We start from the raw sequence: 21,791 nt of genomic DNA, 5'->3' as shown, positions 1-21,791 counted from the left end.
GAGAAAATAAGTGATTAACTCAAAAGCAGTTCAGGGATCCCTGTTACATTTATTGAAAGTGTGTTAGTAACAATAGTTTGGTGTGAACAACTATGGGCACGTTCATAATGGCGCATGTCTTGGCTTTAGGAAATGTGGCTCAGTCTGATACCTGACAGTGCGCTTGATGGCCTTCCTGCCATACTTACAGAGAAGGGAGAAGAAGAGCCATCCCAGGACTGCTGAACTGCAATGGCGCATAGGAACTGAGAAAACCCCTTCATAGCACTTGTGAAGTGAAAATTATGATGGGGTCATAAATGTCAAGTGGACCATTAGAAGGTGGAAACCGGAAGACTTTGGGTCTGCCAGTAGGAATCTCACTTCAGACGGCATACCACCCCATATAAAATTATGCTAATCTCAAATGAGTTTTGATATAACTGACCACACTGCTCGATTTGCATCAGTTGATATTGCTTCACTCTGGATAGGTGGTCATTGGAGGCAGAAGATATGCAGCAGCATTGCAGCAGAGTGCCGCTGAAGGCTGACTGGATCGGCACGGTGGCACCAACGGGTTCACACTAGTCTCCCCATATGATGCCCTGCCACTTGAGCTTAACTGCACTGCAGCCCTCTTTCAGCTCCATTAGGATGTGTGTGCTGCTATTCAATACTAACTACCACGTCGAATAGTTGTACAGTAATTAATTTATGTCCTTTTGTTTTCAGTTTACCTGGTTGGCTAATGGAAAGTGATCACCCTGTCTTTTCCTGCAGCGAATGATTAAAATGTTGCCTTTTTGTACATGTTCCATTTTGTGTCTGCATTTGTTGAAAAAGTTTCCATATTTACGGTTTTGATGTCAGCTCCCAATGGGTTTCATACGGATTGGGAAATGAGTTTGGTTGAACAAAACTAACAATGTATTTATTTATTTCTCACTTAACAATCCTAGAAAATTCTGACCATGATCCCAACAGAAGAAGAGAAGCAAAAGATCCAGGAGGCCCAGCTGGCTAACCCCGAAATCCCTCTGGGCAGTGCCGAGCAGTTCCTTCTCACCCTTTCCTCTATCAGTGAACTTTCTGCCCGGCTGCAGCTCTGGGCGTTCAGGATGGACTATGAACTTGTGGAAAAGGTACTGTGTGCTCATTTGTAAATTCATTTAATAATTCCATTTCTAAATGGACTGTCAACTGTGAAGAGAAGATTGTCCTACTCTGACAACGCTTTGTTTTGTGGTTGGAATGCCTGCACACTTTACTCTGGGAAAGAACATTTCTCAGATTTTTTAATCAAACATCCAGAAATAAAAGTGTAAATAACTGGATACGTACCAGACTCCACTCATGATTGATGCACAGCCCCCAGTTTGCACCAATGTGCACTCTTTTTCTCTAATGCAACAGTGTTGGTAATTTTACACAGGTACATGGGCACAGTAATTTCCCATTTGAATGGTACCATGCCCCCTTGAAAATGATGGAAAGCTGTGCTTGTGCAATGGATATTAGTGTGGAGCCACACAAATATCTGCAAATTTCTTTTGTAATACTAAAGTGCCTAGGGAAATGGGTGCCACCCCTGTTGTGCTGCATGGGTACTTTGTTAAGATTCATATTATCAGAAATTCAGAGTTTTTGGTGCACAATTGTGCAGCATCTTGTTAAGGAGGAGGAAGCAGGGAATCATTTACACATGTTAAGACATGTTTTTAAAGCGGATGATCAATTTAGCCCTGGCTCCTTCGGTAGTTCCATTACATACTTCACCCATTCATTGCAGTAAGAAAGTTTCAGTACTTCACTGTGCTTCTGTGAATTCAAGCGGGGAAGGATGCTGGTATTGTCAAATTGGTGTCAACGTTTTTCTTCAAAGAAAACGACTCATGGGTTTTTGTTTGGTCAGGTGCATAGTCTTGAGTATTGCTGCAGGACATTAGATGTTAAGCTACAAATGCTAGTGCAAATATATTTCCAAGGTAAATAAGAGAAAGCAATCACCCCCGCCCCAAAAAAGTTATGAAGGTATAGGGAAGTGGTTTCTTTGCACAATAAATATTTTTCCTGGGTGCAAAAACAGGAGGGTCATCCCAGGGATTGTCATTTTCCACAGCAGTTCTTGACCCCCCAACATCAGCCAGGTGACATTCCAGGGCCCACCTCACCCAATCTGCCAGGCACGCAGGCAGTAGGTGGAGGTTGAGCATTTATTTTGCTAACTGTATGACAGAATGCCATCGCCAGTTTACAGGCTGGCGACCATAAATGGGAGCAGCAGGATTTACCCTAATTCGATCACACTATCTCCATCATGGATGACAGGTGAGAAATCTCTCCATTTATTGAAAGGAACAATGCAACAATAAGAAACATCCTTTATAGCTAACGCTAATGCCAACAGTTTCCCCTAATATCTGAAATTTTAATTTATTACCTGATCATTCGTTATTCAGTCTTTGCATTCGTCCTAACTGAGCAACTAGCAGTCCTTTGCAACAGTCAGAGCACATTGCTGAATTACCCCCCAAAATAATACTATCACAATACACAAACAACATTATTTTTTCTGCACAACCTGAAATGTGTGAATCTTCCATGATATGTTAGTATTCATTTTGGACGAGTTGGTAGGAATGGTCTCCTGGCTGCAATTGACTTTCTTTCTACAATACCCATTTTCGCAATCTCTTACGGATGTCCCATAACCGTAAAACTACATTTATTGTCTAGCCAAGCTAAGAATATCTTTATTCGGTTTATGAAATAAATAACCCATAAAAGAACAAGCAAAAACGTATACCATACAATATTGTTAAAAGAAATCATTAAAATCCTGCCTCAATACAGCCTAAAAATGTTCAATGTAAGACATCCTGTGATCCAAAATTCATATTTTCGAAATTAGTTAAAAACTTCCTTCTATGCGCTACCTGTGAGACATATTATGTAGTGCACTACATTCCATTGCATCGCCTAAATTAAGTAAGTATGTGAATGCGGGTTTATATGTGGTGATATTCCTATTCAAGAATAAAGATTTTTTTTAAATGCCTTCTTGGATTAATATAAAATTTACAAAATAATACGAAGTGCATGGTAGATTGTATAGTTATCCTTTCACAAGGGCATGGAAGTCTATCCTTATTCCGTTGCGTCATCTTGGGAATTTCCACCATATGATGAACTAAACCAAAATGGATTCATGCAAGAATTTTCTGTGGAATAAATTTGGGATGTTAAAAAGATATGGTTGGATGCTGTCCAGATATTTAAGAGAAGAAGGATCGTTGCGCTTTACCTTTTGGGACTTTACACTTGCTCTCTCTTGCTCTCTAGAACTGATGAGCAGTGCCTTAAGACCTCTTATTGAATAATGAGTTATCGCCGTTGGTAATTGTAAAAGATCTCAATCATCCAATGTATTTAAAAGAACTTTAATGTTGTGTAACCAGGCAATCTTAAAGGCATGATCCAAATCAAGACAATCTCTTAAAATATCTCTAGTAAAAGAAGTTTCTGGAGTAGAACACACTGCATGCCAAAGACGAGTAGGCTTAATGTATAAAATATCCTTTAAATGAGAAATGCTTAGCTCCTTAAGAATAGTGGATACAGAGGTTGATTGTGGAAGGGCATGCAGACATCTAATAAAGTTGTTCTCTTGCCTTTAGAAAATCATATTAGACGCATGAACCTATTGATCCGCCCCACATTGCTATAATATATGGTCAACATTTCTTCTTAGATCCCAATTTTGTGGCAAATCTAAAAATCCCCTGTTTTGATTGTACTAGGTTAGTAGTAATGTGTCATCTATGCTTTCTCCATCTACCTGTGTCAGAGAACTGAATCCCCAGTATGAGAACTGAATCCTCCAGTATCAGAATGTTGATGTTCTTATTAAGTGCACATTTTTTCTATGATGTGATCCTGTCTTAAATCTTCCCTTTCCACAGATTATGATGAAACATTTCTTCAGATTAACCTTTAAATCTATGCAGTAAAAGTGTTAATTGGATGCTGTCAGCTGTTTGCTTTTGTGACAGCAGGGCTGCATTGTCTGCCTATAGGTTTTTGTTAAGATAGCATATTCTTCTGCTCAAAATTCCATCCTCTCTAAAATGACCTTGCCCATCAACCTGGCTGAAGATTCCAAGAGGAAAATTGGGTGAAACATGATGGGTCGTCTTTGTTGCCCTTCTTAAAAACTGGAATACTAACTGTCTCCGACCATCTAGGCAGGAGGAAGCTGGCTCCTGCTGTATTAAGGACTGTTGAAAGAGCTGGGCCCAGTGGTTGATGGGATTTTTATAAACGTCCACCGGAATGCAATCTGGACTTGTAGCCTTTCCTTTACAGCTTTTAGCTAAAACTGAAATAAATTCCTTCAATGTGAAGGAAGGTAAAAAAATTGACAGACCTTTACAAGGTAAGTGGATTCCTTCTTTGGAGGATTAAATACCAGTGTAAAATGGTTGATCCAATCATGAGGTGAGGGTAACACATTATCTCTTACCAAAGGGCCATTTATGATTTTTCAGACCAAAGATATGGCATTGGTTTTGGCTGTTTTCAACAGGTTGGCCCAGGCTTCTTCCTGAAGTTGTTTTTCCTAAGTGCTACAACCTGCTTATATCTTCTCTTTAAATCAAAGATTTCTACTCTATCCTTAGGTTTTGTATAAAGGGCAATTTTCAGATTCCTACAGGCAGTTGTACAAGCCTTGTCCAACCATTCTTTAAAAGTTTATTTCCTGTCTAAACCTTGTTTTACTAAAAAGGAATCAATTTCTTCCCAAATGTTTACATGTGCTTATTTTATATTAGCATAGTCTATGGTGTGGTGCAGGCACCTCATGATATTCTGTTTACATTTTCTATTAATAGAGGCGGTGAACTTGTCAGGTTCTACTCCCGACCATCTCATTCTAATCCTTTTCAGTTCCACATTCAGGACTCTACTCGTAGGAGGTTGTGTGTCATAAAAATGTGTATTGTTAATATCAAAGGGTTTGGTCATGCACAGGGTTGTTTACAAGTAAAAATCAGTTATGTTTATTGTCAAGTTACATGAGGTTATAATGTGATGAATTGTTGACCGAGCCCCTCCCCCAATAAATGTTCAATGAGGAGTTGGCATGTGATTACAAGTTTCTTCTATAAATTCAAATTATATTTAACCAACATAGTATTCAAACTTTTAACATAGGAGTTGTGCAAGATATTAAATTGCCCCTCGCTCTCTGCATCAACTATTCCATATATTTCCTTTGGCAGGTACCAATATTAAAGTCCCCTTTCCAAATTATAAAAGGGTCATTTGTCTCAGAATATATAAAAAAGATCAAGCTCTTTATAAAAATGTATGATCAATAAATCTAGATTGCCTTCCACCACCATTAAAAAGAATTGATAAAAAGGAGAAGCTGTAAATGACTTGAAACTTAACACAGGAAATAAAGTTGAACTCAAAACAATAAGGCCTCCCTTTGACCTTGCTGTCACATTTGGGGCAGGTGGAGTGACCACTGAAGTGAACTCCTCAATAAATAAATTGGGTCCTAAGAGCAGATTTCCTGGATGCATACCAACTGTGCTGGTGCTATATGTGCCTGCTAATCTAGTGTAGAGTTTTTCTCTGCCATTCCCACCACGTTCCTTGAAATTATTATAACATCCTTAAGAGTCTTATTAGAGTCAATGCATGAGTGTAACGATTGGCACAGCGTATCACCAATGTCTCAGTGTTATTAATCGCTCCTCCTGGACTGTGTGACTTTTGGATACTGTTGGTGAGAGTCAATCTATATCTCTCAGGGATTCCGAGGGGGGAAATCTGCTAGATGTACTCACACTTTCAATTATTGTCAGGTGGTTTGGTTTTCCCTTAGATGGTAAATTCTCTTGTTTTGTGCACAAAGTATTGTGGTTCATAGAAGAAACCCAGGGGCACAGCTTCAATTATTCCCAAAGATGAATTTTTGTGCAATTGAGAGGCAGACAACCTTGACAACAAATGGTTAATGAAGCAGAAAGAAGAGAAATGAATAACAGAACAATCCCCATCTGAAGCTTTCTTAGATTTACCTAGCCACTGTACTCACCTCAGCATCAAGTTTTTATAATATAGTGCCGGGGTAGAACTAACCCTTTGTGACAACCAATAGACCTATTTATGTTTTTTAGTTCCACAATCTTTCCGGTGTAGGTGATTAGGTGGAAGAAAACCTTTTAGAATTATGTTAATAGGATTTGCTCAAGCACATTCTCTGGTCATAAATAAGGGCAGCACATGAGTCGGTACAAGATATGTTAAATCCCTTCATAGGACTCTTCATTGTCTTATAATATATAGGTGATTGAATTGACCCTCTCCTGTTTGTATCTAGATACTATGTTTGAGTGCTACATTGATGTGAAGGACTTTTATGAAAAGTTTCAGCGTTAGATTTTCCCCTCTGGATTAGAGCCTCACAGGTTTTAGTAAGTTCTGTAGACTCTTTATCGTGGACGACTCAGTCTTGAGCGACCCAATCATGCCTGTTGAGGTCAGTTAATATAGTCTCAGTCAGGTCTGACATCTTATTTTACATTAACTCAAAATCGTCAGGTTTACTCCTCATGAGGTCTAGGGTCAATTTCAAAAAGTGGTCCAACAAATCAAATTTATCGACCAGAGATTCAACAACTAAATCCATTTCTACCCCTTGCTGGTTGGGAGTCAAGGAATCATGATTTTTAGCATGTAGCTCTCTTTTGCACTCTCTTCTTTTTAGGAGGAGGAAAGCTTTCAGCTATAAGTGGAGAAGATGTGATGGCACTTAGTGAGGAATGCAAAACACAAGCGTTACCCGTTGGTAACTTCAGCACTAAGGCGGTCATTATGAACATGGCAGTCCGGACCGCCATGCCGGCAGTGGCGGTAATTACTGTCACCGGCATAGTGGTCTGGACCGCCATATTATGTTCATGGCAAGACTGCCACAGGCGGACTCCGTCACCGCAATGCTACCACTTCCCGGCAGCCTGGCGATGTCGGAGTTACTTATCTGACAGGGCAGCGCTGCAAGCAGTGCTGCCTGCCAGATAATGTACCTTTTTTCCCCCACCCTTTCCCTGGCGGATTAGCCCACCGGGGAAAGGCTGGTGGAATAGGTGCCCAGGGGCCCCCGTCCGTAGTCCCGTCATGCATGTCACTGCCCAAGTTACGGGCAGTGATATGCGCAACTGGTGCTGCTGCACCCGTCACACTGCTACATTGCTGCCAGCTCCATGTGGAGCCGGCGTCAATGTACAGGCCCTGCATTCCACGAATGTTGTTTATGTGGCCGGCGGGTCTTCGACGCTCTGGTGGTCTTTTTTAAACCGCCAGCACCGAACTCGACGGGATTTCCCGCTGAGTTAATAAAGACCACCTAAGTCTGGGGAAAAGTCTGTCGCCATTACACCCCATCATTCCGGGGTTTCCGGCGAGGATTGCAGTGAAGCCTCATTCACTGCCTGCTGGGTTGCTTCAAGTCTATGCCCTACATTAACTATGTCATTGTTTATTAAGCTCATTGCTTCATAGAAGTAATTTGTAATTGAATTGGAAGAAGCATTGCCGGAAGGCATCTGCATGATTTTCCTTTTACCCAGGATAGTGGATTTTCGTGAGAATAACTGCTTACCGGAGCTACTTTTCAGAGACATGGCCCAGCCCGGCTTTGGATGGCCTCAGACTGGCTTAGATGAGTCCATTTTGACTTGGTCTTCACCCAGGCACAGCCCAGGTGCACTCCCATGCACATCCCATGCAGCAGGGTAGTGCAATGGAATATGGGGCTTAATTACAACCCTGGTGGTCTTTAGGCCGCCAGGGTCGTGGTGGCGGTCTGACCACTGCCAAAGAGGTGATCCCACCTCTTTGGCAGCGGTCTGACCGCCACATTATGACTGTGGCGGTTGCGCCATGGTCGGACCGCCAGCACCGCCAGTTTCCCTCCACAGGAGGGCTGACAGTCCTAATCCGTTAGGGCAACGCTGCATGCAGTGCCGCCCTGGGGATTACGACCCCCCTCTTTGCCAGCTTTTAGATGGCAGTAGCACTGCTATGTAAAGGCTGGCGGAGATGGGTGCGGGGGGCCATGGGGGCCCATGCACTTGGCATTGGCAGAGCAAGGGCCCCAATGTACAGCCCTGTAATGGAATCCTCTGCATTGCAGACAGTGAACAGAGCGACAAGTACACCGCGCACCGCAGCATTGTCGACGGCTCAATTATGAGCCGGTTTCAGTGTTGTTGGTTGTTCCCTGTTGGGCCAGCAGGCGGAAACACTGTTTCTTCCCGCTGACCCAGTGGGGAACTGCTGCACTGGAGGCAACCTGACACTGGGAGTTTAGCGGACAGCCTTTTCCGTCCGCCAAACTTAAAATGACCCCCATAGTGCCTCCCTCCTCTCTTCCAACTAAAGCCCATGTGACTGTGGGCTTATCCTGGTGTCAGTGGCAACACAAAGAGCTCCTGCTACAGCTTTGCATCCCATGCAGCGGTGGAGCAGTGGAGCTTGATTGAATATTTAGCGCCTCACTCCTCTGCTCCAACAAAAGACTTGGGATTGTGGGATTTGCAGTCCTGGTGTGAGTGGCTACACAAAGAATTCCCACCACAGAAGCACATCCCATGCAGCCGGGTAGTGTGATGGAATACATAGCACCTTTCTCCTCTCCTTATAAAAAGCCCCTGGGATTGTGGGCTTTGCAGCCCTGGTGTCTTTGACGGTACAAAGACCTCCTGCTACGGTAGCGCATCCTGGTATCATTGACGGTACAAAGACCTCCTGCTACGGTAGCGCATCACGCACAGAGGTGTAGCCTGGTGGAATATATAGCACCTCCCTCCTCTCCTCCAACAAAAGCCCTTGGGATTGTGAGCTTTGCTGTCTTGGTGTCAGTGGCTACACAAAGGGCTCCCGCTACAGCAGCACATACATTTATTGTCAATATTGAATTTTGGGCTGTCACAAGATAATCATAGAATCATGAAAGTACAATAAACTGCAGGAAAAGATTGAAGACCCAACTTTGTTTTTATAGATTGTCCCTACAGTCTGTGCTGCTGGGTATTGAAAACAAACAGAAATAGGGCTGAAGGAAACACACTTTTTCCAGTTCATCAACTTTAGCTGCACAGTCCAAGGGAGTTGAAAGTTTGTCAAAATAGAGTGGAAAAGAATCACATTGCCTTGTAGATTCGTGACTACACCAATAGTAAACATTGTTTATTATCATTTTTAGTTTTCAATTTGAAGCTGCTGTTGCTGGTGGAAGGGCACCGCCCTTCTGCCATAGCGGAGGAGCCAATGCAGGGTAATACATATATTTTTAAAGACATACAAATGCTGCTCCTCCTATGTGGCCAACAGAAAGTGAAAATAAATTATTATCAACCCATGTGTTTTAGGTTTACAGATGCAACTTCATTGCAATGAGTCTCATGTAAAAAATTAATTTGGGAAGTAAGTCTGGAAAGGTGGGAGAATAGATTTTGTATTTTAATCGGAGACGCCATGCTCAGGACTTCACAGGAAATAAAGTTAACTATGCAACAAAAGGATCTACAAGATGACATGAGCAATTATGCCAATCAGTAGGACTGTCAGAAAACACATAATCATGACAGCCACCAAACGTAAAAGTGTAAAACGCAAAATAAGAAATGGTTCACAAAAATATTGCAAAAGTAGGTGAAAGCAAAAAGAGGCAGAAGAAAAAAAAGGACAAGTAAAAAAAAAAGTGTAGCAGATTCAGGAACACAACCCAGATCTGAAAAATACAGGCACAAGTGAAACATTGGACGGGTTTACTGCACAACAAGACAGCCAGCAGAGCAAAGACATAAAAAATAACAAATATGCTCAGCTTATGTAATACCATAACCAAACAATCTTCTGGTGAGACATATCCATGTTTGAAGTAGAAAAGCTATAAAGAAAGTCTCTTAGTTTAAATGGTCTTCAAAATATCTAGTTAAACCATTATGAGGTATCTTCAAGATGAAGGGGTGTAGTATTCCATAACTGATTTTGAACTGTCTAAGCATAGGCCTCAAAGAGAGGAATTTCTATCCCTATATGGTGGCATTTGATAAAGCTTTGGAAATACTGATGCTATGACCAGACTAAGATAATGTTTTTTGTTGTCTCAAACTGCCTTAAGTATTTTCGACAAGTCTGTATATTCAAGGAACAGTAGTATAATTTGATGATTTTTAGATGATGCAGAAACTCTTCTGGCCAGAAGTGCTCTTTCTATGTTGGGAGACTGAGTAGAAGGAATACTAACAAGGACATGGATGAATTTCCCTAGGAAAGCTGAGATATCCTTACCCTCAACTCTGGCAGACCTTAGAGATGCAAATCACTACCACTCCTTCTGTTTTCTTTATCATCCATATGCTTTATAGCAAAAGTATGTACTTTTCCATCGGCTCAGTTTTCAAAGAAGTAGCTTAAATATCCCTAACCCGTTGTTTCTTAACAGCTAACCACCTAGTCTCCATAGCAGTCCTCAAACTGCTATCATTTTATATTCGTAGTAGTCAAAAATTTCCTTCAGAGCTTTAATTACATCAAGACTTTTGTACAGAATGGGGTTACTGGAGGAGTTTACAGTAGGAGAGGGAGAATAATTTTTGTTGTCTTTTGAGCTTCAACCAGAGGAGAATGACTGAGATTTGATGGTCGAGAAACAATTTGATGCCATTATATTATAACAAGACTTGATGTCCCCATAGAAAAGTGAGGTAAGAATAACTTCAGTGTTGAAGCACAGGCATATAACAAAATGAACTTGAAGAAGATCACATTCAGCAAGATAAACTGAAAATCAAGATAGGTACATAAACCCACGGGCCTGCTGCTGCCAGTATAACAAGAATACAAAAAAACTGATAACTAAATCAGAATCTAATTTTGATAGGCTGGTTGTTTCAAAAGTCATTTGAAGCATATCCAAATATTAGAGGACCAGCAAATAAAGGAGAATGGTCAAACACTGAGCAATAATTGTGTTCATGAAGAAAGTTTTGCAGACGTTTGTGATAGAATAAGGAGTGTGTTGCTACAAAAAACAAAATTGTGGCCAGAGTACTGATTCCAACATGGAATGACAGAAAGATGTATTATCCAAACAGAAAATAGCTGAAGAACATGACAGCTCACTTAGGTCCCCAACAGCAGCAGTTGTAAACCAAAATTAGTAGATGTCAAAGTTAATAAGAAGCGCATATTTACTCGAAAGTTCCATGATCTGCCAGAGTTTAAAAGAACGGTGGCCATCTTGTTCGCTACATGGCACTCATCCTCCACCTCTTCGAGAATTCTTTCCAGACCTTTTCTTCCCCAACATAACTTGTGTGACGATCTCTTCTTTCACTACCTAACCACCCTGCATAAGCAAAACCCTCATGTCCTCACACCACCACTGCAATATCCGACACAAATTACTATCAATTCTATGCGTTGTTCCAGTGCTCTTACCACATAGAACTCAATAACCCTACAAATACATATATTGTAAAAAGAACTTAATTGAAATAAATGAAAATGTTTTTATGACCATAGCACCAAAGATCTATTAGCTAACATAACTAATTCTCACTGTAAACAACAGTTAGAGTCGCATTTGAATCTCCATTGTTTTCTGCTGGTATGTAGATGAGTCAATTTCCTGTCATAATCTTGATGGAGCCAGTATTATAACGATGTATGCTAAACGCTATATAATTGTGGATACCAAATAAAAGGTATCACAACTTGCTTTCATTCTCATCAAGATATGGAACTTATTTGTCTTTTATGACTGACTCAAACCCATGGAAGTTTCCCAAAGCTTCGGTGAGTCAGGCGATCTCATCTTGGCACGTGTTAAAAAGGCATTGCCTCATTTTGGCAATCTGAAAGCAGAGCAAATGGCTATAAAATAAAACTAAAACAAATTAACTTGTAAAACGAAAATATGTCGGGTTGTGATTGCTTGAAATAACTTTACAAGTAAATACCACAGGAAACGACATGCACTTTGTCACATAAACTAAACAAACAGTCTTGAATATAGAGAGGTGAATTCGTTTCAATTAAGCGTTTTACATTTCCCGAGTATCTGGTATAGATTTACATGGGTCACTCGATCGTGTGTGCTCTAACAAAAATAGCACACTGACACGGACATTATAGCGGTTCAAGTTAAAAGGTCAGGTTCTTAACACAGTACTTCATACAGGGCACGTGTCTCCTCTTCAAAGTGCCATGTTTATGGGGCGTCTGTGCTTCAGGCGGCTGTCACGCCTTCGGTAACTCAATTCGCCTTCCTATTACGGTAAACCAAGAGTTTTGTTTAGTTTTTTTGAAGACGTTTTTCAGATTGTGCTGTTCTTGCAGCCCAAACTTTAAGGAGCTGTCACGTTATCTTGTTTCACTGATAACTGAAAACTCTCAGGTCACAAGGGTCAAAGTGAGAGGCACAGTGCTGCTGTGCATCAGAGTGCCTGACAAAAAGTAAGCTACAAATGCGCTCTCGCAACAGTATGAACAAGCATGTGCAAATGCGCTAGGTCTCGCATTTGGGACAGTTAAAACTATTGGCCTTGTAAATTACAATGTATTTTATCTATGTGTTTTGCTTTGCTTTCACTCAAGGGCCTCGTACCAGCAAAGTGATCTGAAGTAAGGTTTTTGGTAAAAGAAGTTCAACTTGCTGATCCAGTATGCCAAGGTCTGCAAAAAAAAAAGAATTGTGTGATAATGGGCAAAATGACCTTGCCTCCCTGTACCTCCAGTTGTAAAAAGCAAACACAACATCCCAGAGGTAAAAGTAGATTGCTGCACCCAATAGGCAGACTTCCTCCTAGCAAAAGATAAACAATTCAAAGTGTATAAAATTGCTTGCCGGTGCTCCTCAGCCAAGAACGTAAGTGAACTATTGGCTGCGTGAACCAGTTAGATGGCAGCAAAGAAGAGCGACACTGCAGTCAACCTATGGTAAGCAGCAGGCGGGATCAAAGTCCTTTCAACAAATACAGCAGGTCTTGCAGACAGCACATGCACTCTACCTAAGCTCGACCTAAAAACAAATCACTGGCATTTGGTACTGAAGCAACAATTACAGCTGTTACTTGTGAAGAGCTCATCTCGGCCTTTGCTTGTGGTGCTGTCGCCTCAACTCATCTGCCTTAAAGACATTGATAAGCTCAGAGTCCCTTGATGAGGCCACACAATGAGAGGGCGGAGCAAATTGGTAGCGCCCCCAGCTTCATTTTTCTTCAACCTTAAGCCCAAGGCACAAGCCTTGAGTGCCCTGTTGTAACAGTTGATATAAACCATCAACTAAGAAGAGTCAGGAAAGGACCTGTAGATCCTGGCTGGCAACTAGATGGAACAAATGCAGGCTATATAAACACACTTAAATAATCACTCAACACTAACTCGGGGGTCCTGCTAAGACCAAAGAGATAAAATTGCTCGCCAACAAATGACTAACATAGTCCCCCCTGCAGATCCCAAGCAGTCAATACTCTGAGCAATAATATCCTATTATGACAAAAACATTCAGAAATTACAGTTACACAGTCTATCAAGTCTCTTCAAATGACACCTTCTAATAGCATTCACATAAAACAGCAGTATAATGCAGTTTATCCAAGAAGATCTCAGATCCTGCCTCACTGCTTATCAATGCCTCCTATCTTTGGCAGGATCCATGAGATCACAGAGTGAATGACCTACTACCCCAGCCAGCACCTAAAATAGGCTCAAGAACATAAAACATAAACTATCAACACAATAAAGGGACCTGCAGGGCTAATTAGAGCCGCTGGCTTAACACTTAGTATAAAAATGCAACTCTGTCTTTCACGCTTCCTCATCCATCATACCGCTAAGCACTGCTTCCCAGTACATGATATCCACACCTCTGTGACCATTGCGCTCAAAATGCAAATACTTCCAACAACGGTTCAAAAGACAGACAACACTCTTCCAACCACACACTCACATGGTGTAGCAAGCTAACCTCATTGACAAGCACTTTAACACCACAGAAAGGGGTAACACGCACTAAATACCTTATTACCATAAAATGAAATCATACTGACATTCTGTCCTTTCAAGGAGCAGATCCATACAAAGTAGCTCCCTTAAGTGCAGGGACTCATATGGTAATAGGTGCATTTCGACACCATAACACTGGGCCCTCATCGGTCTTTTTGACTGATGAAGACCAAGCAGCTTTTGCAACAATAACGTTTTCCAAAAGCCACAACAAAACAAAACAGGCACTAACAAAGCAAAAAAGGCTGACGAACAGCGCAGACCAGTTAAGTTTTTCAGTCCTTGCTTTAATGTTGCATTCTGCTAGCTTAGTACTGCTACTTTTACAAATGAGTTGTTTACTATTATTCACTACAAAGGTAACTGTACAAAAAGAATAGCTCCAGTAACACTCTTATGTGCTCAGAGCCATGTGTGCGTAATAAAAAAATCTTCTAGTGGTGCAACGCTATCTAAAAGAACTGCCAAACAATGTTGTAACTTAACTTAATGAAAAAATGTATTTTCGAACTCTGAATAGATGGAAGCATTACTCATTAGAATGCAGCCATCAATTTGTGTGTTTTATTAAAGGGACAAGGAAAAAACACAGTGATGAACATGCAACCACTTCATGGCTTAAATACAGCTATGGCAGTCAGGGAGAGTAGATCCAACCTATAGCACATAGCAGACTGTAATTGCATGTAGTGTTCAGAAATTAGAAAAATTAGTGGTATGTGAAAGAGGCAGACAGAAAGGAAAGAATCATCGGGACATAATTCAGTGTCAACCATTTAGTGCTAAAGGTCATTTATTTAGGACAGGATTGCAACAATAAAATAACCTTAACTTTCAATTTCGAAACCCCAACTTTAATAACGCCGACCCTTTAACATTTCCTTGCTTATCCTTCCACTCCAAACCCGCATTTCGCTTCCATTCCCCTACACACTCCCCTTTTTCCTTTCATGACCCTCTTGGTTCGTGCGTACCCCCACTCAGAACCCTCACATGCTTGTTTATTCCCTGGAAGGGTTGCCAAGCCCAAATCTGACTCACCACCCTCCCCATCTACTGCTTGCCCTTCCTCGCAAACCTGCCCTAACTGACGGTCAGCCCACCTACCCCTGCTTTCACTCATCCAAAAAATTACGCTCATCTCCCATCCTTCATCATTTGCCGGGTGGGTGGGAAGCCAAACCTAACCGTGTGATAAAAAAAGGCTGAGGTCCAATTATCCATTCTAATTGGAACCCTCGGTCTCCGTGCTAGCTCCCACTCCTCTTCTTTTGAGCCCTCCTTGGCTCCTCATTTTCCAACTAACTCTGCCACGGTGGGTCTTTTTCTGCTTAATACCAAGTATTTTTGCATTACGATTCCTGACACACAGAGGCATGCTTTAAACCAGATGAAGAGCTCCACACTGGGGCAAAACAATGTTTTTTTTAGCTTGTTTCAGCCTTTTGATTTGGTTTACCTTGTGCATTTGTTTACACAGAATCATTGTACCCAAGGTAAATAAAAACAAATCTAAAAAGTATTGTAATATACTATCTAGAGACCTTTATTGTGTTGGTCGAGTCAACCATCAATTAAAAAAAAATGCAAAGAAGCCCCTTATACCAGGTCCTTTAAAATGTGATTTAGACCTGCTCCTTCCTGCGTAATTGTTTAGAAAAGAAACATCCAGCTAGAAAATCGTCTGTACAGTAAAGGTGTATACCTAGGAGAAAGCTCAAAACAAAATAAATGTGTGTGGCACTATCCCACTTTCGACTAGAAATACATTTGTAAGAAATCAGGCAGTTCATCGCTGGGCCAGTACTCGAGAATGCAGGGGGAAGCAAGGATGCTCATCCAGTGTTCAGTGGGCAAGCAGCTTTAAAGGGCAAAGTCACTACATGTTTTCAATCCATTTTATAATCCCCAGAAGAAAAGTCTGGATAATTTATTACCTTGTCTTGCTGCTTGCTCCTCATATAGCGCAAATGGATTTCAGTGTTTGGTGGGCGTCATAACAAGAATTGCTCGAGGAAAAAGAATGACCTTGCCCTAAACCATTGATGCAAAGTTATGTTTTAACTGTAAAGGCTAGCTATTACCACACTACACAAAATGTAACATTTACTCATAAACTGAACCGCTTCCATCGACATCTTAACAAAAATGCAAACTTACAAGTCTTGTAAATGGGACTTGAAGTCATTTTACAGAAAGCAACAAGCAGCACATCTGTATGTCTAGCAGGTCCACTGCATGGAAGCTTACTGTGGCTGTTGATCAGGAAGCCAGCACTGAGCAATGCTTCAGTGTCAGCTGCAGGTATTTCCTGGAATAGCTGATTAGAATGTCAAACAATATTTTGTACACCCCTAAGACTTCAGCACCTAAGGGACGCCTTTGGAACTGGGGAACCGGGTTCTCCCATGCCTAAAAAAAAACATTTTAATAAATGTAAATACAAATACTCCCATTGGGTAAACACATACAGGAACTAAAACAACATTTTGAAATTGGTGCATGAGCCAAGGCAGGAAACAATTATAAAAAGAGTTCCCACAACCAACAGATAAACTATTCAAATCATAAGGAAATTGTACTTGGCCAGTGCTTCTCAGCCAAGAACAGTAGTGACCTATCGGCTGCATGAACTAGTTAGGGCACAGCAAAGATGACGAACACTGCAGTCAACCTATGGTAAGCAGCAGGTGGGATCAAAGTCCTTTCACTCAATACAGCAGGTCTTGCAGATAGCCCATGTGCGCTGCCTATGCTCGACCAAAAAATGATTAGGTCTATGGATATTATTTCTTTTATTATTTTCGGCAATGTACATATGTCCGAGTTTAGTGTGTGCATGTTTTTCCGTGTTTGGAAAGCTAGCATGGGAACAAAATGCGACCCTTTATAGAAAAGAAGTACAGGTGCACTTGGTTTTTGTAAGGAGCTTGTTGTTTTTGATGCTAAATGCTGGGGTTGCTGAACACCATAGTCAGCCTAGTCTTGATTTTGTCTCATCCATCTTTCTTCCTTAACCTTACATTTTCTCATTCTTTTTTATTTCTGCTGTCTCCCTTTCTCACTGTTCTTTATAATCTCCTTCCTTCATCCAGATTCTGCCTTTTTCATTCTGGTATCACGAGTCAATTCTACCATTGGCTGAAAAATACTGATCATTTGTTTAATTTTTTATCTGATAAGAGAGTTAAGCGCTGATAAGTGAAACATGTGTAAAATTCTCTGTATTTTTGTGTTCTTGGCAATTATCTCTCTCATTTGTTTTTAATAAACATTTAGATATTATTTCGACAACTGTCAAGTCATTTTCAAGTGACTTCTTCACATGTTTTAGGTTTATATATCAAAAAGTAAAACAACAGATTTCACTGTTTTTTTCTATTTTGTACTGACAATGACATAAACATACTAGCCTGGCTGGTGACATTACATCCAGGCGGTCTCCTTAGCTGGTGCCCACCCCACCTCCAACACCTGGCATAAACTTAGCACTGAACACCTTCAACCTGTGGCAGCAGCACAGCTGCCACCTGTCTCATTGTTTTTATGTTGTACAGTTGTTTCACTGTCAAGAAGAACTTTGCACAATCACATGCATCTTTGTATCTTGCAGGAAGTTGCAGAACCACTTTTGGACCTGAAGGAAGGGATGGATCAGTTGGAGAGCAATAAGACTTTAGGCTACATCCTCTCTACTTTACTCGCCATTGGAAACTTTCTCAATGGGACGAATGTAAGTTTAAATACCTAACTGTTGACTTTTTTTACTCTGTATATACCTGCAAATTGACATCTGGCTTTAAATTGACATATAAGGGTAATTATGGGTTGTGAAAGTGTCGATGGAGCATGTTAGGTTTGTAATCCTCTGTTTCATCTTAATGAAGTATTGAAATATCGTACTTCTTGTGTGCTTGCATCCCAGCACAATGAATTAATTGTCATGATGAATTTAAAAGCTCGCTGGAGTAAGGGATTTCCTCTCTATTAATTGTGCTTGCTTTTGCAGGTAATATGAGTGCATACGTATATATGTTAGCAGTGTAGAAGTGTGTTATTTTGCTGCATTGCTTTATTGTTTTAGTTTTCATGTGCTATTAGAAATTGGGTCTCTAGTTGTCACAGGTAAGCACTCTGTCCAAGTAGGGACCACAATCCTAGTCAGGGTAAGTCAGATACACACCCTAAATTAACATGTGCTCACCCACTGGTACCTTGGCACAGAGCAGTCAGGCTTAACTTAGAAGGCAATGTGTAAAGTATTTGTGCAATACTTAATTACAGTAGCATAGTGAAAGACACCACAAAAAGATTCCACACCAATTTAGAAAAAGAGAAAATATTTATCATGTAAAACAAGACCAAAAATCCAAAAGTGCTTAGAAGTCACTAGTGGTGAAAAGGTTACTTGAGGTCACAAGGGACCAGTACAAATCCAAAGTGTGGGCTAAAATTGATGGAAGAGAAGCCGGCTACAGAACCCACACAGGTTCACCTGTCGAAATACATTGGATGGAGCTTTTCTCTATGTTGAGAGTCCATTGCGTCACCATTGAGCCATGCAAAAGGGGTTACGCGCCCTCATTGAGCTCCATTGAAGTGAAATCACTGTGTCATCGCTGAGCCATGTAAATCCACTGCTATTGATGTCGAGTCACACTGTCCATCAGCGTTGAGCTGCGCTGGGCATAAAGGCAATGTCATCGAGCGTCCACTGTGCCAGCGACAAACGGTAGATGCGTTGAATCTGGTCAGTGCAAAGTCCCCAAAAAGTTGCAGAAATCCACTTCTGCATCCCATCCCAGGACCTCAAGCAAGGATAGGACTCACAGAGGGCAGGGTCCAGCAGCTCCAGGAGAATTACAGACAGTCTTTGATGACCCTGAGAGTACAGGAGAACAGGGGGCAAGCCAACAAGCCCTTGGAGAATCTTGGGTTCAAGGATGTGGAGAACAGGTCCAGTCCTCCCCCTCCAGGCCAGAAGCAGCAGACATCAGGCCAACACAGCAAAGCATGTAACAAAGTGGCACTCCTTCCTACAGCACAACACACAGCAAGCAGTAGGCCAACACAGGAATGCAGTTACAGGGTAGCAGTCCCTCCTTGCAGTACAGCAATCCTTCTTCCTGGCAGAACATCCTTGGTTTCAGTAGAGTTCTGATTTGATAGTGTTTGGGTCCAATATTTATACCCAAATGTGCCTTTAAAGTGGGGGAGACTTCAGAGAGGCCTGTGAAGATCACAAGGTCCCTGCCCTTCCTTCCCTGGCTCCAGACACTGTACAGGCGGGTATGCAGCCCTTTGTGTGAGGAGAGGCACAGCCCTATTCAGGTGTGTCAGCTCCTTCCTCCCATCTAGCCCAGGAAGACCCATCAATATGGTGATGGCCATCAGGGTGCAAATATCATACCCAAGCTCACTTTGTGTGTGACTGTCTCGAGGGAATGTACATAGCCCAGCTGTCATCCATCCCAGACATGTATTCATTGAAAGGCAGAGGCACAGAATGGTTAAAGTAAGAAAATGCCAACTTTCTAAAAGTGACATTTTCAGACTTACAGTTTAAAATCCAACTTCACCATAAATTGTGATTTTGAATTGTGGGTCCAAAGACACCACACTCCACATTTCTACCTTCCCATTTAGAAATTACATATAAAATATGTTTTAAGGTCATCCTAAAGTTAACCTATGGAAGGGATAAGCCTTGCAATAGTGAAAAACAAATTTAAAGGTTTTTCACAACCTGGACATATCAACCTTTTAAGTACATATGCCGCCTTTTAAATACACAGCACCCTGCCCTTGGGGCTAACCCGAGCCTAGCTTAGGGGGGATGTTTATGTAATAAAAAAGAAGCTTTAGGCCTGGCAAGTGCGTACACTTGCCAGGTCAAAATGGCAGTTTAAAACTACACACACAGGCTCTACAGTGGCAGGCCTGAGACATGTTTACAGGGCTTCTGTAGTGGGTGGCACTATCAGTGCTGCAGGCCAACTAGTAGCATTTCATTACAGACCCTGAGCACATATAGCGTACTTCTACTAGTGGCTAACAAGTAAATTAAATATGCCAATTGTGGATAAGCCAATGTTCCCAAGTTTAGAGTACAGAACACCTGCACTTTAGCACTGGTCAGCAGTGGTAAAGTGCCCAGGTACAATAAATGGGAAACATGCAACCCTCATGTAGGAGGCTGGCTCAGTTTGTGGTGTGCACCTATAGTGTGGCACCCTACATTGAGTGCAGGCAACCCATAGTGATAGTAAATAGGGTTCCAGATAGCAAAAGCTCTGTATGGATAGCTGAGGCAAACACCTGAAGCCTTTCCAGGAGGAATGTAAAGAACTTGCAACACCACAGTAGTCAGACAGTAACTCACTCACAAGAAAGAACCACACAAGTGTTGCAAAAATAAAGGGTATTTTATGACAGCACTACTACTAGACTAGCATTGATATATCTTCCTTTGGAGATATATACAGACAATATATACACAAACTAACCAACAGAAATAACATACAAATATACAGGACCCTATGTGAGGGCCAACCATGTACTAAAAATGTAGACAGTGAAATAGTGAACCCAACCAAGTTAAGTGTGGTAGTTAGCTGGGGATAGATAGAAACACCAGAGGTAAGTATGGTAAGGGTCCCCTCGACCAGGTGCAAGGTAGTTTGCCCACCCAGTCGTCCCATAGGCTAACACAAAGATGGTTGGAGTTTGTGAGATTCAGGACCCTTCCCAGTAGACCCCCAAGGAAACCAGCAGACAAGAGGAAGGTTAGAGAGTGCCCTCACCCCAGGATACACAGAAGACAGGAGTACCTACACCAGGGACCCAGATGCAGAGGGGAGAAGGCACTCTCTCTGAAGTCAGTGAATGCCTTGGATTGCCCAGCTGCTGTCACGACCCATGGACCAGGTCGATGGAACACAGGGACAAATACTGAACATGGAGGACCTGCAAAGGAAGGGACAGACTCCAGCACCCTTGGAGGAGCCCAGGTGGTGCAGGTGGCAATGCCCACAATCTGAGGGCGGGGGGGGGGTGAAGTTCCTGCAAGTCGGTGGAAGAAGAGGTCAAACTGTGGGGTCCAGAAGCTGCAGAAGATCCCAGGAGTCACCAATGAGCTGTCGCTCAATGGTCACCGGATTGCAGGAGGGTCAGTGACCAGCCAGGTCACCAATGAGCACTGGCGAATGCAAGCAGGAGCTGAAGAAATATTTGCAAAACTTTGGGGACCAAAAAGATACAAGGAGACTCTACCGCTGAGGGGGAGTCAGGGCTGGCCCTCAGCAGACTGAAAGGCCAGCAGAAGTCGATAGATCCCCCTCAAGTGACCCACAGGCGGTGGGCACAGATAGTCAGAAGGCGGCCTTACCAGCACGACAAAAAGAAGTCGCAGGAGTTGCTGGACAGGGGCTGATCTTTGAGTTGCAGAGTGCTGGAGGCTGGGGCTTCTTGTTGCCTGAAGATCTCCCAGAGAAACAGTCAACAAGCCTTGGCAAGAGTTGTGGTGCACAAGGGTTCCAGTCCAATGGTAGGAGCCAAGGCCCACAGTCTCTCACCTTGGTCAGAAGACAAGCAGGACCCAGAGGCAGCCACAGACCCACCACCTGTGAAGCAGGATCTTAAGATGTCTGTGGGACAGTAGATCCCACCAGCCGGTCGATATTGTCTTGAGATGCCTGCGGATGTAGGGGAGTGACTCC

General features: G+C 42.1%; 1 protein-coding gene across 8 annotated transcripts in view; it reads left to right on the top strand.

Annotated features, from left to right (window-relative positions):
• FHOD3 (formin homology 2 domain containing 3) overlaps nt 1-21,791 on the top strand; it is a 1,176,281-nt gene that overhangs the window by 1,047,877 nt on the left and 106,613 nt on the right. For all 8 annotated transcript variants that reach the window (XM_069219602.1, XM_069219604.1, XM_069219603.1 and 5 more), the window contains 2 exons: nt 942-1,124; nt 17,687-17,806. In XM_069219602.1, the coding sequence (XP_069075703.1) occupies nt 942-1,124; nt 17,687-17,806 (303 nt within the window). The remainder of the gene's footprint in view (nt 1-941; nt 1,125-17,686; nt 17,807-21,791) is intronic.

This window comes from Pleurodeles waltl, chromosome 2_2 (assembly GCF_031143425.1).
Source record: "Pleurodeles waltl isolate 20211129_DDA chromosome 2_2, aPleWal1.hap1.20221129, whole genome shotgun sequence".
Lineage (NCBI taxonomy): Eukaryota > Metazoa > Chordata > Amphibia > Caudata > Salamandridae > Pleurodeles > Pleurodeles waltl.
The sequence above is the reverse complement of the archived record's forward strand: the minus strand, read 5'-3'. Positions and strand labels throughout refer to the sequence as shown.